Below are 18,050 nucleotides of genomic sequence, written 5' to 3'. Positions count from 1 at the left end.
CAGCTGAATGAAAGGGCGTCCACGTTCCATGCTTGCTTGTGATAAGTCCGAGTGCAGAATCTCTATTGTAGCTAGCAGTTGTGAGGGGAGGCGAATAGATCTATGTCTGGGCATCCCCATTTCCCTGTTATGTTAAAGATTTGTGGATCTAGTTTCCACTCGTGAGGATCCATGAGGTTTCTGCTTAGTTTGTTTGTCTGCCAAAGTATTTGTCTTTCCTGGCATGAACTGTGCTTGCAGATGCACTTGATAAGTCAATGCTGTGTTCCACAAAGTCATGGCTTGTCTGCAGAGGGGGTAGGAATGTGTGCCCCCTTGCTTGTTTATGTACCACATGACTGTAGTATTGTCCATCTGTATCAGCAGTTGTCTTGGATGAAGTAGGTCCTTGAAGGCTGTCTGGGCATTTTGTACAGCTAGCATCTCTTTTTGATTGATATGAAGATGCATTTGGTTTATGGGCCACGTGCCCTGAATACATTTTCCTGCCATGTGTGCCCCCCCAGGCATAATCTGATACATCTGTTGTTAGTGTCTGCCTGGCAGTGGGTAAGGTGAATGGCTGTCCCTTGTTGTGGTGACAGGCCTGTGCCCACAATTGAAATTCCTGTTGCAGGCAGGAAATGAGAGTAATCAGTGTTTCCAGGCTGTGGCCATGTTGCATCCAAACACTGTTTAGATACCATTGTAGTTTCCTCATATGCAGTTTTGCATATGGAATTAGTAGAATGCAGGATGCCATGTAGCCCAAAGCCTGCAGAATTTTTCTTGCAGATAACTGGGTCTTTGTTGCCATGTCTTTGAAGTAAGAAATCAGATGCCTTTGTTTGTCTGCGTGCGATAAGCCATCTGGGCAGTTGTATTTAAGCTTGCACCCAGGAATATTATCTCTTGAGAGGGTACTAGTTTTGATTTTTCGTTTACTGTGTATCCTAGGCAAATTAGTAATCTTTTTACAAACGCCAGATGCTGTAGAATATCTGTGTTCTTTGCTTGAATAAGGCAGTCGTCCAAGTAGGGATATATTTGAATTCCTCTGAAGGAATAGAATCTTCAGCATCAGAATCCTCATAGGGAGGAACAGAATATCCCTGATCAGAAGAGGAATCAGAGGAAATGGAAACCTGATTAGAGGAATCATATTTAGTGTCTTGCCTAGGCCTCTTATCAGGAGGGGGATGGGAACCCCTGATCAAAGTAATTAGGTCTTCGGCCATTTTGAAGATCTGTTTCTTAGGCATAGAAGTCTGTCCTGGAGAATGCTGTACTGGTTTCCTTTCTTTAAAACTGTTTTAGACTTTCTCTTGGATGCTGAAGTAGGCTTTATATAAAGTTGTGTAGGTCTGAAGACACCCTCAGAAGCCAATGCCTGCTCAGCGGCTCCCGACCCATCTGAGGGATTTCTGAAGGGCCAATATCTTGAGTATCCAGAGGCCTAGCTGTCTCCACGTGGGAGTCAGAGGTGGCCTGTGGCTCTAAGGTAGCGGGAGTCAGGGGCTGCAAAAACGCCTCACTGAGCACTGGCGACTGGCCTAGAAGAGGCTTAGTCGGTTTTGGACCTCGGATGCTTGCCCTTGACTTTATCCTTGCGTTTTTTTATGAATTCCAGTCGTCGGTTGTTCCGATGGCATTGTACAGTTAAACCTTCTGCCAAAATAATGAAAAGCAAAATCGCACCGATGCTTAATAGCGCGTTGGTTAAATCTAGCACAAAACCGACAACTAGCAACGTTGTGGTCAGGGCCTAGGCAAGGAATACAGTAAGAATGAAAAATACAATTGTTAACTTTTTCTTACATCGGTCTGGAGCAAGAAAAAAGTTGCCCCAACGGGGTACTTAGCTTTATTGAAGACTTCGGATCTGAAATTCGATTTCAAAAATCTCAGGAGTCGGCTGACCGGCACTTGCGAACTGCTTTTGCTTCAGGCACCGCTCAGCAAGAAAGACTGAAGAAAATGGCATCAGCTGCATCTTTTATACCCCTGGCGCACTGACGTCAGGGAAAAGGCGACAGCAACAGACGCCGGACCAGGACTTTGGAATTCAGGCCAACTGCGGGTAGCCTGCAGCAGGATAACAGTGTAATGACTGCAACAGTGAAACACGATGAACATCCTTTGTTACTGTCTCTCCATTTTGGTAAATTTCATCCATTATTTCTCCCTTGACCTTCTTCCAGCTGCCCCTGCTGAAACATTTCCTGTAAGTAATCCACTCTGCAACCCGCCCAACTGGAGGGTGGTTATTTCTGTGTGTGCTATGTACTCACTTCCACAATTCTCTCAGTTTCTCTTTCAAAAAATAAATTGTGGAAACAGCACCTCCAAATTAGTCATCTCTCTGGCTACGTCTCTCTCCCTTCCATACCCTGCCTCGTGAATTCACTCCATATTGCCACTAGTGCTTCTCCTACCACTGTGCTAGAAAACAGGAAATCAGCTGAACAAGTAAGGGGAAGTTCCCTAGTCAATATGAATATGATATCTAGTCTCCCTTGAAAGAGGGGACACTGGCATAGTAGGTCTAACCTGGTCAAAAAGAGCAAGATAAATAAAAATACAAATCAGCTGTACAGTGCTAAGTTGCTAGCTACAATTCCAATGCAAATCAGAATGATGTTACAGGATGTGATAAATTTAGAAAGGTTACAATTAAAAAGCATTTTGTGAAAGACCATTTACCAAACGTGTGTACCAGCATAAAGGTACAGCCCCTGCCACCAGAAATTATTGAAACACAAATCAAGTATTTTAAGAAAAATCTCAAGTTTCAGAAGAATTTTTTTTTTCTTAGCTGGCAAGTTACCTGATCAGCAGCGCACTACTTGACGTTCTTATACATTTTCTTAATATTCAATACTTATGGGAATCAAAAACTTGTACATGTATTTATGTCATGCTGTATACAACTTACTGAACATTGTCAAACTACAGTTAGTTGCCTTTTTGGTAGTTAGACATGATGATCTCAACGTTATGTTTACCAGACTTATTGCACAATGTAGATAAGACATGTTATGGTAATTTTTTTCTTTTGTTTTTTGTTTACTGCCACTGGTCCCAGGCTGTGGCCGAAAAGGTTCTTATACTAGCCTCCTTACCCGAATAACAAACAAACTGCACAGGGTGAGCACTAAGCTCTGGGGATCTTTTAATTTGAGACTAATATGCTATGTGCAAGTAAGCCTCTCAGATACTACTTGAACCACTTTAGTCTGGTGTCATCAAATCCAAATTACAACAGACTTTGTAGTAGGCCAGATAATGACATGGTATCAAAAGCTTTGGATACAGTGACAAAAACTGTACCTGCTAATTTTCTGATGCTTACAGGGCATATGGATTTTCAGTAAATGAAGAGAATAAGGTTGCTATGACATTTGCAAAAGAAAAGTTAGTTAGCAGAGAAGCAATACTGAGGTGTTATAACAGCTGCTCTGAGATTACTTTTTCAAACAGCTTTGACAGCGTATAGAGATGAGCCTAAAATGATGGAAGGATGAGGATTTTACTGTTTAAAAGAATGGGAATGCATATGGAAAGATGATAGAGCAAAGCAAGGTGATGGTGTAATGGAATGGCTTTGGAAGTGCTACTTGCATAAAGAATATGGCCAGCTTGATGGATATGAAATACAACTGTGTGGGCTGGGCTGGTGGAAATATGTTTTTTTACTGGGGGAGGGAGGTGGGTGGGGGTCAACTGAGACTTTGTTCTAATAATTTTAGTTCAAAATGCCAACACGGCTTTTCAGCTTAAGCAATTCATTCACTTTAAACATTTTGTTCAATATAGTGTTACGCTACTAAAACTACAGTTATTCAAAATCTACAGTCAAAACAAATGAAAAACTCACACATACTTCAACATGTTTATTGTGCAAGAGTTAAGAGCTTACTTTGATAAGTTTTTAATCCAAACAATAAATAGCTACAAATGAAGTAAACCACTAGTCTTCAATCTCTCCAGGTTTGCGGATGTCATCAATTTTTAGAATCATTTTAACCACTTGCGTTGCCAGAGAAATCTGTTGCTTCTTGCCAATCAATGTTTCAATGACATGCTGTTTCTTCATATCTGTAAAGAAAGAAGACAATGTCAGTAGTGCCTGAACTGCTTAAGAACCTTATAATGAATTTATCCAGACAACTAGTGTGGAGTGTATATAATAGGTTTTTATTCACAATGTGAAGCCAATTTAATTCCTCACAGCAGAACTACTCTGGTATTAAAGCACTAAGGACCGTATGCTTAAACATCAGCAACAATAAAAACGGTACTAACTCTATGAACAAGATAAAGCAACAAAATAAAAATTGGCATTAAAATGTAGAAAACAATAAATGCAAAATGTGACTCAGGAAAAGTACAGTTTTGTACCTACCATAAATGTAGATGTCCGATAGGTATGCATCTGATGGGTTGTCCTGCCTCAGGCAGCCCTTCGGTCGGCCGGATTCCAAAGTCTGGGTCTGGCCTCGGCTGATGTCGCACTTTCCCCGACGTCAGAGCGTCTGGGGTATAAAAGCATCAGCCGACGCCATTTTCCTCAGTTTTTCTTGCCCCAGATGCCAGGTGCCCTCTAGGAAGGCTAAATTTGGATAAACGCAAAAAAGTTCCAAACATTTGCAAAATTATATAAATATATACATGTATAAACAAACAAATACACCATAATAGATTCCCCCAGCTAGCTAAAAGAGGGGTAAGTACCCTAGGAATACCACAGAGGGGTAGGAGGGAGGGTAAACCTGACTGCAGATGCATACCTATCGGACATCTACATTTATGGTAGGTACAAAACTGTACTATGTCCTTCAAGGATGCATCTGTAGTCATAACATATGGGTAGAATACCATAGCCAATCTGGGGGAGGAGGTACTAAGAAAAGGATGGTGTAGTTAAGATCCCCTGCAGGACTGCAGTAGCAAAACCTGCTCTGGATCTGGAGTATAAAGGTAGATTGTAATGTTTGGCAAATGTATGCACGGAGCTCCAAGTAGCAGCTTCTAAAATGTCCTTGGTAGCCACCCCTCGTAGGAAGCTGTAGTGGTGGCCGTGGCCCTTGTGGAATGAGGCCTGATGTTTTCAGGAACTGTTTCTCCATGAAAGGAGTAGCAAAATCGAATACAATTTTCTATCCAATTTGAAATTGTCTGTTTGGAAATTGCTTTTCCTTGCACCCCAGTAGCATATGCTACAAAAAGTTGGTCAGTTCTTCGGCTAGTTTTAGTTCTGTCCAAGTAGTAGCGTAGTTGTCTGTGTATATCCAGGGTGTGCAGCAGTTTTTCCCCTCTATTCTGTGGATTTGGGAAGAATGTAGGCAAGTGAATAGCCTGGTTCAAGGATACCCTAGATACCACCTTTGGCATAAAAGTAGGATTGGTTCTTAGTGAAACTCTGTCCTGATGGAAAATAAGAAAAGGCTGTACTGTCATTAATGCTTGTAACTCAGATACTCTTCTTGCTGAAGTTATTGCCAGAAGGAATGCAGTTTTCCAAGACAGAAACTGTAGATCCGCTGATGCTGCTGGTTCAAAAGGAGGAAGTGTCAGTTTCTCCAGCACAAAGTTGAGATCCCAAGCCGGTAGAGGGGGTCTTCTTGGAGGTTTAATATTTTTGATCCCTCTCAGAAATTGTCTGAGGAGAGGGTGTGAGAAGATAGGTGGATCCACATTGTATTCTGCTGAAATTGCTGAGGCATTAATCTTAATGGAAGAATAGGACAGGCCATTGTGGAACAATTCTGCTAAGTATTCCAGGATATGTGTCATGCTTGCCACTGCCACATCTGAGCCTTTTGATGTGTTCCAAATGAGAAATCTCTTCCATTTAGCTGAGTATGTCTTCCTTGTGGAAGGCCGGCGAGCTTCCAAGATAATGTCCTTCACCCTCTGTGATAAAACAGTTTGATTGTGATTTAAGGCATTTTCCAGGCAGTTAGCTGCAATGTTTTCAAGTTGGGATGCATGTTCTTGAAATTGTTCTGCGTCAGAAGAAGAGGCCATAGGGGGAGAGGCCATGGTTTTGCCTGAGACATGCTTCTCAATAATGGATACCAGTGTTGCCTTGGCCAGTCTGGAGCTATCAGTATCACTCTTGGCTGTTCCTCCCTGATCTTCAGTAGAACCTTGTACATTAATGGGAGAGGTGGGAAGGCATATACTTTTAGAGCTTTCCAGCTGAAAGAGAGAGAGTCCACCCTTCAAGCTTGTGGGTGGTATGTCCTTGAGCAGAATGTCTTCAGTTGATGGTTGAGTGGGGAGGCGAACAGATCTATCTCCGGCATTCCCCATACCTTTGCTATGAGTTGGAAGATGTCTGGATGCAGCATCCATTCCTGCGCATCCATGGTAGTTCTGCTTAAGCTGTCTGCCAGTGTATTCTCTTTTCCTGGCACGAATTGGGACTGTAGTTGGATATTGAGTTTCAGGCATAGTTCCCATAGGTTCACAGCCAGCCGGCATAGAGGGTAAGAGTGTGTGCCTCCCTGCTTGTTTATGTACCACATGACCGTGGTGTTGTCTGTCCTTATTAACAGGTGGCCTTGTTGGAGGAAGGGTTTGAAAGCGTCGATTGCATGCATCACTGCCAGCATTTCCTTTTGGTTTATGTGCATGCTTAGCTGTCCTTGAGGCCATAGGCCTTGGATATATTTGTCCTCCATGTGTGCTCCCCATCCTCGGTCTGAAGCGTCCGTGGTGATGGTCTGCCTTGTTTTTGGTTTGTTGAAAGGCAACCCTCTGTTGGACTGGCAGGCCTGAGCCCACCACAGAAATTCCTTTTGAAGGCATGGAATGACTGGTATCAAGGTTTCTAAGCTTTGACTGTGTTGAGACCATACACTCCTTAGGTACCATTGTAATTTTCTCATGTGCAGCCTGGCGTGTGGTATCAGAATTATGCAGGATGCCATGTAACCCAGGGCCTGCAGGATTTTCCTTGCAGTAAGCTGAGTTTGTCTTGTCAGAATCATGAAGTAATCTGGAAGTTGTTTTTGTTTTTCTTCTGTGAGAAAGACCATTTGGGTGGTTGTGTCCAGATCTGCACCCAAAAAAGTTATCCTTTGGGATGGCACTAGTCTTGACTTTTGGATGTTGACTGTGTATCCCAAGGCCTGTAGCAGGTGGATGGCATAGGCCAAGTCCTTTATCAAATTTCCCTTGTTGTCCGCTTGTATTAGGCAGTCGTCCAGGTTTGGGTAGATTTGAATTCCCTGAAGTCTGCAATGTGCAATTACTGATGCCAGGCATTTCTCGAATACTCTGGGCACAGTAGATAAGCCAAAGGGCAATGCTGAGAATTGATAATGCTCTGATCCTGCAAGAAATCTGAGGTGTCTTCTGCAACTTGGTCGAATAGGGACGTGCAGGTATGCCTCCTTGAGATCTAGAGTCACCAGCCAAGACTCCTTGCCAAACATGGGAAGAAGCTGCTGTAGGGTCAGCATCTTGACTTTTGGCACAACGAGGTAAGTATTCAGTGCGGACAGGTCGAGAATAGGCCTCCATTGATTTTCTTTTCTTGGTACAAGGAATAGCCTGGAGTAAAATCCTTGGCCTTGTTCTGAACGAGGTACCTTTTCTATAGCTTTCATCTGAAGCAAATTGCTGATCTGCCTTAAAGCCTCTGCCCTCTGATTTGGTGGAAGGTTTGGCATTCCGTTTCTTTTTGGCAAAGTGTGGAAGTGGAACCTGTATCCTTTGTCTATTATTTGCAGTGTCCATGTGTCCCTTGTAATATAAATGCCAGTTTTTTGAGAATAAAGCCAGCTTTCCGCCCAAGGGTGCTTCCAGTTGTTCCCTGGTAGGCGGAATCAGAGTAAAGTCATTGAGCCTGTCCTGGTGTAGTAGTAGTTGTTGCTGCTGTTGCACTACTCCTCTGGTTGGCAGGCTGCCACTGACGGCCTCTGTAGGAGCCCTTCGATTGGCCTCTGCCTCTAGGTCGCCTGTTCCTGCCCCTCTGGGCTCTGTCCGAGTCTGGAAAGGACCAATTCTTAGTAGGCCAGTTTCTGCTGAATCTCGGTGGTTGTACTTGCAGGAAATCCTTAACTGTTTGCACAGATTTTGCCTTTTCTTCAACCTTTTTTAAGATCTCCTGAGCAGAGGAGCCAAATAAATTTTGTTTCTCCATTGGAGCATCCAGGAGTTTAGCTTTAACATGGTCTGGCAAAGATTGTTCCTTCAGCCAGGCATGCCTACGAATAACTGCCCCAGTCATAGCTGACCTAAATGAAGCCTCCAATGCATCATAGCCACATTTTAAGAAATGATTACTAACCTGTTGTGAGTTGTGTACCAAATCCTGAAGGGATTTACGGTCAAGGGGTTCAGGAGAAGAAAGTTTCTTATTCAGTTCATCTAACAAATACTCTTGGTACTGTATCATGTGAAATTGACAATTTAATGCCCTGACAGAAAGAGTTGCAGAAGTATATACCTTCTTTCCCCATCTCTCTAAAGCTCTAGACTCTCTTTCAGAGGATAGAGGATTTTTGGCAGTGGCGGCTGCAACCCCTTTAGGGCCCTGAGAAATAGTTTCTGGGTCTGCAGAATGGGCTTTATACAGATGGAAATGAGAATCCGGTACCCTGTAGTACCTATCAGGTTTGGCAGGGGCCGGAGGAAGAGTATCAGGGGCTGTACTGACATCATTGTACACATCATCAATTACATTCAGAACAGGAGGTATAGCTAAGGGCCTATGTTGAGGCAAATGCAAAAAGGTCCTTAATCTTTTTCTAGAATCAGAGAAATCCTGACCTTGCCATTGAAAATGCTCTCTCATGGAGTGTAGAGTCTCACCAAAGGAAAACTCCGCAGGAGGGGAGGCCGAAGGGATAGATTCCTCAGCATCTGAATCCTCATAAGGCGAATAAGCCTCCTCCTGGTGGTCTGACAACTCAGATCCATCCGTGGACTCATCTGAAGAGTGTGGGTCAGAGGGGTCAGTCCTGGGCCTTTTGTCTGGTGGAGGGCGAGAGGCCCTGTCTGGGTGAGGTTGTGAACCTCTAATTAAAGAAATAAGGTCCTCTGCAAGGCTGAGGATCTGAGAACTAGAGGAAGGCCTCTGGGAGGTAGTCTTGGGAGGCAAAGCTTTAGAAAGTTTAGCAGCTTTAGCCCTAGAAAAGGCCTTAATGGACATGGAAGCAGGGGGCCTAGCTGCCCCACGTGCAGGAGTAGAAATGTCCAAAGGTATGGTGTCGGACATTTCCTGGACACTGGTTTCGGTAGGAAGTTCGGTAGCCGACTCAGCCGGGGCCTCCCGGCCCGCGGTGGTCGGTTGAATGGATTCGGAAGTAGGAATCTCCGAGGACTCTGTTTCGACCGAAACCGAGACACTCGCGGTAGGCCTTACCGTGGTTTCAGCCGAAACCGCGGGCCGCGAGTGTCTGTCCTTTTCCTTCCGTTTTTTCACCAAATGCGAAGTCGGAGTCTCCGACGGCATTTTATAAGCAAAACTGGCCCCAAAAAATTCCTCTGCAAACTCCGACCGACGTCTAAGAGTTCGTCGGTTGAAGGAAGCACAGGCTGAACAGGCCGATACGTCGTGGTCTGGGCCTAAGCAAGGAAGGCAGTAGGAATGGAAATCCTTATGAGGTATTTGTTTCCCACAAGTTAAACAATTATTTACTTTGTCTGACATCGGCTGAGGCAAGAAAGAGTCCCCAACGGGGTACTTAGCTTTTTCGAAGTCTTTGGTAGCTGAATTCACTGGATCTGACCGACCGGCACTTGCGAACAGCTTCTGCTTCGGGCACCGCGCGGCAAGAAAGACTGAGGAAAATGGCGTCGGCTGATGCTTTTATACCCCAGACGCTCTGGCGTCGGGGAAAGTGCGACATCAGCCGAGGCCAGACCCAGACTTTGGAATCCGGCCGACCGAAGGGCTGCCTGAGGCAGGACAACCCACATGTTATGACTGCAGATGCATCCTTGAAGGACATCCGCCAGGTGTAACAGAAGCAGCAGAATCTGCATGCAACTAAAGGCACCTGGCTTTGATCAAGTCTAATCTGGAAGGAATTTTATTAAAAGTAATATCAAAACCAAATAAAATAGAAAAAAAAAATCAATAAGTGTCCAGAACATTACTATACTGTACAAAGAAAAACTAAAAATAAATTAGTACAGCAAACAGCGGACATGCATTTTCAATTCTCCCTACCCACATTTTCATGCAACAAAAATAACTGCTTCATGTAGATTATACAATTATATTCTTCATGCAAGTGTTCACCGCAGTCAGTAATACTGTAGCAGCAAAGAAATATACTTGGTTGCTGATGCCTGGCTCAACTTTCAGAGTTACACCATTTGCCCTAGGCTAGGACGATACTGACTTATCTCAGACATTTGTGTGTACCTGGCATGTAGCTACCATTTACCTATTGTGAGCTTCTTTTCTTGCTCCTGCAATGGTTAATGCTGTTCCTAAAAAGCACACCACAGCACTGAGATTCCCAGGAAGGTATTAAGGACAAGCCAGACTGAGTCAAACAAAGGGAAGAGAAAGTGGAGATAGTATAGATATCAATGTTACGGATAAAGGGTACTTATCCCCAGCTGCTAAACACCACACCACAACCAGCACAGGTTAGGAGTAGCAGCGAAAAGACAAACAGTGAATACACTCAAATGTACTTAGCATGTTGCCTACTAGATTCTTCCTGTAAGTCACTGTTACAATCACAACCTAAGGGAATATTCCCACAGCTTATCTACAGAAGTGACTGACTTACTGCTGGGTGGAAAAATAACAACCCCTTCAATTCAGAAAAGGTGAACCTAGCTCTTACCTTAGAAATGAAAGCCATCCTATGATGTTTTGAACAGTGGTGGACAGAGGACCACTGAGACCACCTCAGATATCCTGAGCACTCATCTCTGAGGAAATGCAGCACGTAGCAGAACAAGATGCAACTTTCTGCAAAGTCTTGCCAAGAGTTTTAAAAACAAAGTTCATAGAGAGTGCTATCTGTTCAGAGATGGCTTACTGTCACTAAGTCTTTTTCTTCACCTGTGGAGGAAATAGCTGTTCTGTTCTGGTAGCCTTTTGTCCTTCCCATGTAACACCTCCATTGCTGATGTGCGTCTATGAAGTACAAAATAATTTATCCTTTGTTTTGAGTGTTGGAAGAAAAACACACAGACTGCTTGGTTCAGGACTACCTTAGTAATTACCTTTATCATAAACAATGGGTTACAACACAGGGTCACGCTAACTTTAGTTCTTGGGTGTTCATGTCACGGAGAACTTATCCTGGTCAGTCCATGTATCCAGCACAGTCAAAAAAAGCTCAGCAATGCTTGCACTTTCTAAGGATACTTAGGAAGGCAAAATTACCAAGCTCCATACTTCAGACCTTTCATAGGAGCACCATTGGGGGCGGCCACGGTGGTGCAGCGGATAGCGTTGCCACCTCACAGCAAGAGGTTCTCTGGTTCGATCCTCGGCTGGGGTGCCTTCTGTGAAGAGTCACCTTGTGGTCGTCTGGATTTCCTCTGGGTGCTCCGGTTTCCTCTCACATCCCAAAGACATGCTGTAGGTGGATTGGATACTCTAAATTGGCCCTTGGCACGAGTGTGTGTGCGTGTACCTTCCGTGGAAGGTTGGGCGCCAGGCTGGCAGCTCGATACTGTAAAAACTTCACTGCCAATCATGAGCGGACAGGTGTTCCGCTCTGCCGACCCCTAACTGGTAAAAGCCGAAAGAAGATAGGAGCACCACTGAAAGTGTCCTGACCAACAGCATTACAGTCTGGTATGGGAGATGTAACAATCAGGATCGGAAGGCTCTCAAGAGAGTTGTAAGGTCGGCAGAAGGAATCAATGGCACCTCCCTTAAATCTCTGGAAGATCTACACAAATGCCAATGCATCAAAAGGCCAAAAGATTTCCAGTGATCCAATGCATCCTACCAGTGGTCTGTACACTCGCCTGTCCTCAGGCAGGAGATGCATAAACCTGCATTGTAAGACCACCAGACTAAAGTTTCTTTCCACCCTCCATTAGACTGTTGAACTCTTGGGAAAAATGAACCATGACATCTGTTACATAACTAGCCTATCAAGTGGCTTATTTTATGGATGTGCAATAACAAAGTGCAATACTAAGGTAGCTCACCCACACACTGAAGGACTGTAAAGTGCAATATACACACTGTACAATAATTCAGTCTAATCATAGATATGCTGCTACTGTTTCAGTTTTACTTTGACAACATTACCTTCACATTGTTCCTTGCCTTCCTTGTCTCCTGTTCTTGGGACGGGTGTGGGTCACTGCTGTCCTACTTTACAGGTTCATTGGTTTGTACTAGGCTAATGGCCCTAGGGCCTTTACAAGCCTAGCCACAGGATTACCATGGCATAGTACCACCTGACCTTAGTCCCCAGTATCTGTCGAGTAGAGCCACTAGAGTGATCCCAGGGTGAATTTTCTGTTTCCCATCCACTCATCAAAATTTGTCTTGAAGAGGGTCAGCGAGGTGCTTGCTTGACATGTATGGGAAGTCTATTCCAGAGCATGGGCAGTCTCTGGGTTATGAACCTGTCCCTCAGACATGTTCTGTTAATTGTGGTAATGAGGTTGTGTTCTCTGGATCGTGTGGTGTGGAGGGATTGGGATTTCTTTAGATATAGCATTTCTAACAGAGCTGGGTCAGACATGGCTTTGTAAGTCAAGCAGAGATTGCCTCTAAGTAGGCGATATGAGACCGAGAATAGTTGGAGTTTTCCGAGTCTGTCCATATAGGACAAGTGTATTTTATTTTACATTTGTTTACCGGGAAAGTCCGGCTGAACACATCCTTTTTCAGTGGCAGCCCGTGGAGAAAAGCTCCAGACACAATGGTAAGTTACAAACTTGAGATAAAAATTACATAGATATGTAAAAGATGTGTTACTAAACTACTACATAGGGCTATCTTATACAGATCAGTGAGGCTAAGCACACAAAAAAGTATAGAACAGTATCAATCTAATTTTATAGAATAGGTCATTAGTGGCATTTTTTACAATTTGGGATACGACTCACAGAAGAAGGATTAATCAAGATAGTTAAAATAACTCACATTTCTTGCTACATGCTTTATACGGGTATTAAAAGAGATTCATTAATGAACAAATAGAAGTTGTAGGTATGCTTGAGAGTGGTAGTTAAGTGATAGAACAGCAGCTGGAGAGGTGATTGTGGAGAAAAAAGAAGTTATGTACTCACCATAATATTCCATCTGAGTAGGTAACTTCATTTGTCAGCAACCTGTGGGTATTGGATCCGAGCTGGCAGCTTTCCAAGCTAAAGATCCAAGCTCCTCCTCCTTACCCATAATACCCTGCTACCTCCTTCCAGTCCTCAGATCGCATTTGCCCAATTATACAATTTCACCAAGACCAAACAACCTGAAACATCCTAACCTAATGAATACCAAAAGCTGAAAACATTTTAGGATTCAGATAACCAAAGAACCAGGTTAGGGGGAAGGAGGGGGGTCGGTTGCTGACAAATGAAGTTACCTACTCAGATGGAATGTTATGGTGAGTACATAACTTCTTTATCTGAAGTAGTTAACTTCATTTGATCAGCAACCTGTGGGACAGAGTCCCCAGCTACCAAAAACTTGGGAGGTCCTCAAGGAAGGATATTCTGGAGTACTGCAGAGCCAAAAGCTGCCCTTCCTCTGGATATTAAATCCAATTTATCATGAGAGATAAAGGTATGAGAGGAAGCCCAAGTAGCTGCAGAACAAATTTCATCCAAGGGAACTCTTGACCAGAATGCAGTAGAAGTAGCCATAGAACAGTTAGAATGAGCATGAACCCCTAAGGGCTCTGGCAGACCAGATATCTTGTATGTGAGCAAAATGCAGTGAGAAATCCATCTAGTTAGAGTCACCTTTGACACTGGCTTACCCAAGAAAGGCTTCGCAAAGGAAACAAAGAGCTGCTCTGACTTGTGAAAGGCAGCTGTTCTGTGCAGGTAAAAGTGCAATTGTCTATGAACATCTAACAAATGAAGTTTGTATTCCCCTTTATTCCGATATTTAGGGAAGAAAACTGGCGGATTAATGGACTGATTATGTTCGCCTCGGAAGCCACTTTAGGTAAGAAGGAAGGGTTAGTCCTGAGAGAGACTTTGTCCTTATGGAAAACAAGATATGGAGGTTTAGTACAAAGGGCCTGGAGTTCCGACACCCTTCTAGCTGAGGTAATAGCTATTAAGAAAGCAGTTTTCCAACATTAGAATTTTAAATCAACAGAAGCTGCAGGTTCAAAGGGTGGTCCAGTTAGAGCCTGAAGAACCAAAGTTAGGTCCCATGGGGGAACAGCGTTCCTAATAGGAGGTCTCAAAAGAAAGGTGCCTTTCAAGAAGGTCTTACAAATCATAGTGGAAGCTAAAGGACTAAGATGGTCTCCAATGTGAAAATGGGAAATGGCAGCCAACTGAACGTTTACAGTAGAAGAACTGGCCCCTTGCTGAAAAATATGAGATAGGTAATCAAGCACTGCTGGAATGGGAGCAGTGAAAGGATCCAAATTCCTATGAGAGGCCCAAATGGAAAACCAATTCCATTTGCTGTTGTAAACCTTCCTGATAGAAGGCTTATGCGCTGCTACCAGGATGGATCTAACTGCAGACGAGATACCGAGAGTCTTGGCAACTAATGGAACTGGATAAACCAAGCTGAGAGCTTGAGGTCGTCCAGATTCGGAGTTTCTAATCCCGAAGGATGAGAAATCAGATCTGGGATTGGATCTAAGATCCAAAGAGGAGCTATAAGATGAGACCGTAGGTACGGGAACTAGGTTTGACGAGGCCAGAATGGGGCTATGAGGATAATCTTCTTCCCCAACCGACGAGCTTTCTGTAAAAATGTTGTCATTAACGGAAGAGGAGGATAAGCATAAAGAAGACCGGATGGCCAAGCATGAACTAGAGCGTCTCTGGGGGGGAGAATTACGAGCGAAAAACTCACTGCACTTCGTGCTTGAAGGCGATGCGAAGAGATCGCAGCAAGGCTGACCCCACTTGCGGAAGATCTGTTTCGCTACTAAGGGGTTCAGAGACCACTCGTAAGGAGAGAGGATAGTTCGACCGACCCGGAATGTGCATTGCTAACAGAAAACGGTTGGTGGATATCGCCCAATCCCAAACTCTCATGGTCTCTCGGCAAAGAGGGTAAGACCTGGTCCCCCCCTGCTTGTTGATGTACCAGACTAATGACATGTTGTCCGTCTGAATTGCAATAGTCCCTGGACGGAGAAAGGCATGATGAGCTTGCAATGCTAGAAGCACCGCTCTCATCTCCAGAATACTGATATGCAGAACGGTCTCTGTCTGAGTCCACGTACCTTGGACTGTTCTGCCCATGCAATGCCCCCCCCCTCCACTCAAGGTGAGAAGCGTCTGTGGTTACCGTGGCTTGGGGTTGTGGCATTATGAAAGGTCATCCTTCCCAAAGCTCTCGAGATTGGAGCCACCATATGAGGGAATTTCTGCAAACACTGCTGAGGGGGATCGGAGAGTCCAACGGGGAGTTGAAGGATGGACCACTGGACCTGCAAGGTCCACTGGAGGACCCTCATGTGCAAGCGAGCTAAGGCGAAAAGTTGATTGCTGCTGCCATGGACCCTAAAGCTCTCCGGACCAACTCCGCTGATGGGCCGGGAGATTGAAGGAGTGCTAAAACGTGAAGGGCTAAGCTGCGAAGTCTGTCCGACGTCAAGAAGGCCTTGGTCTGAAGCGTGTCTATTCAGGCCCCTATGAAGTCCAGGACTTGAACTGGTTGAAGGGATGATTTCTTGCAATTTACAGTGATCCCTAACAGGGAGCCAAGAGCAGGAAGCAATCCCTGGCTGAGCAGAGTAGATGCCTGGTGGAGGCGGAAAGGACCCATTTGTCCAGGTAAGGAAAAACCTGTATTCCCTGAAGCCTCAGGTGGGCTGCTACAACTGCCATGACCTTGGTGAACACCCTGGGGGCTGTGGTGAGACCGAATGGTAGGACCCTGAACTGGTAATGACTGGCCCCTAGCCGAAAGTGGAGAAACCTCCTGGATCACCTGTCCATGAGAATGTGGTAGTACGCATCATTGAGGTCTATGGAGCACAAGCAGTCGTTCTCCTGCAGTAGGGGGAGAATGGATTGAAGAGTGACCACCCGGAATTTCTCCTTGGCAATGAAGAAGTTCAGTGTAGAAAGGGCGAGAATTGGTCTCAAGTCCCCAGTCTTTTTTGGCACCAAAAAGTACCTGGAGTAATTGCCTAATCCGGACTGGCCTGGGGGGACGTGCTGGATGGCTCTCTTTTCTAGCAGCTTCTTTATTACTAAAGCTGAAGCCTCCCTCTGACTGGGTGGAACATCGGGGAGGTGCCTTGATTGAGGAGGAAGATTTATGAAGGGAACAGAGTAGCCTCTGGATATTATTCAAAGCACCCAGTGATGTGTTGTGATGGACTCCCATTGGGCCAAGTGCTTCGAAAATCACCCCCCCGACTGCCTCCAGAAGGAGCAGTCGGACAACCCCTCAGGACTGCTGCGTGGGTCGATCGGAAAAGGATTCCCGTGACCCAAAATTCTTCGCCCCCCCCCCTGCCTCTGGGCCAGCATCCATCTTGTCCCCCTCTGCCTCTGAAGGACGAAGGGTCTGGAGCGTAACGGGACTGCTGAGACTTCCGGAACCACATCTTCTTTTGTCCTCTCTGGTTCTTGGAAAAGGACCTTTGAGGAGTAAAGAAGCGGATTCCGACGGCAGACAGCATCTTCCTGTCTTTCTCGCTCTGGACCAGTGTATCACGGACGGTCTTGCCAAACAGGGTAGAACCGAAGGGAGCGTTCACAAAGGACGCCTTGAAGGGTTCCGCAAAGTTGGACCCAGGCGTGATGCCGTCAGGCGATGCCTGATCTGCTGGCTCTAGCGGCCCCCTCCGTGGCATGGGAGTAGCCGCATAGACGTGTTCGATACAGATTTCAGAGTGGCCATGCGAGTCGAGAAGGTCTGTTTGTCCTCAGCCGACATGGACTCGGGGAAACTAAGCGTATTCCTTCACCAGATCCCGCTGAAGCCTAATCACATTGGCCAAGTAATTCAGAGCCCTTATGGAAAAGGTAGCTGAAGCAAACACCCGCTTCCCGATACGATCCATCATCCGAGACTCCTTATCAGGAGGATGGACCAAGGAACTATCCTGTGCCAGTTCCTTCTTGGAGGCAGCCGCCACCACCATGGCATCTACCGAGGAACCCTTAGCTCCATGCCGTCCTATCCAAAGGGGGACTAAGGATCTTATCGGGTCTCCTGGGGATTGGCACTACAGTGTCCGGTTCCTTCCACACCCTGGTAGTGATGAGGTCAACCAGGGGGTCGGCCGGGACACCCAAGAGGTAGACGGGCCTGCGTTGAATGCCTCCAGGAACACAGACTGATCTGAGAAAGGTTTTTGGGTTGACCACCCCCCTTTAAGCGAAGCATTTCCATAATGTCTCCACAGGAGCCGTCCTCGGGGGGTGACCTGGGGGAACCTTCCCCTTCCTCCAAAATCGGTGTCCTCCGTGAGGGACTCAGGAGAGTCCAAGTGCCTCCTCTTACATGTACGTTTGTGAGGGGACTCCTCGGTGGGACTGTCCGAGGAGGGCTCACCAACAGGGTCATGTTCCGCCAGTGGAACGGGCTGGGGCGTCAACGCAGGCTGTTCCTGGGACTGGATGACGGAAGACAAGCCCAGCTGCAAGGGAGTGGGGGCGGAATTCGAAGAAAGAGCAGGGGGTCTCGAACCTCTCGAGAGGACCCTCTATCTCTCTGGACTCTGTGGTTAACACCCTCGGATCTGGCATGGGGATCAGCATCGGAGCCAAAGCGCTCTGACACGAGAGGGAAGTGTGCTCCGACCGAAACGGAACCAAAGACACACTGGCCCCCACAGATCCGACGCAAGGCTCTTGGCCCAGAGAGCTTGGTTCAGAAAGGGGATCCGACAAACTCGAGGGCATGGCCGCCATCGAGGTAGCAATAACCATCGGCGCAGACTCCCTGACTCAGACTCCTCGGA

At 45.7% G+C, this 18,050-nt stretch overlaps 1 protein-coding gene across 1 annotated transcript in view; it reads right to left on the bottom strand.

The window, feature by feature from the left end:
* Positions 1-3,857: 3,857 nt before the first annotated feature.
* CCT5 (chaperonin containing TCP1 subunit 5) overlaps positions 3,858-18,050 on the bottom strand; it is a 559,422-nt gene continuing 545,229 nt past the window's right edge. The window contains exon 11 of the mRNA XM_044064906.1: positions 3,858-4,077. Coding sequence (XP_043920841.1) covers positions 3,950-4,077 — 128 coding nt within the window. The 3' untranslated portion in view covers positions 3,858-3,949. The remainder of the gene's footprint in view (positions 4,078-18,050) is intronic.

This window comes from Protopterus annectens, chromosome 3.part0, assembly GCF_019279795.1.
Source record: "Protopterus annectens isolate FY-2018-M chromosome 3.part0, PAN1.0, whole genome shotgun sequence".
In the NCBI taxonomy this organism is placed as follows: Eukaryota; Metazoa; Chordata; order Ceratodontiformes; family Protopteridae; genus Protopterus; species Protopterus annectens.
The sequence above is the reverse complement of the archived record's forward strand: the minus strand, read 5'-3'. Positions and strand labels throughout refer to the sequence as shown.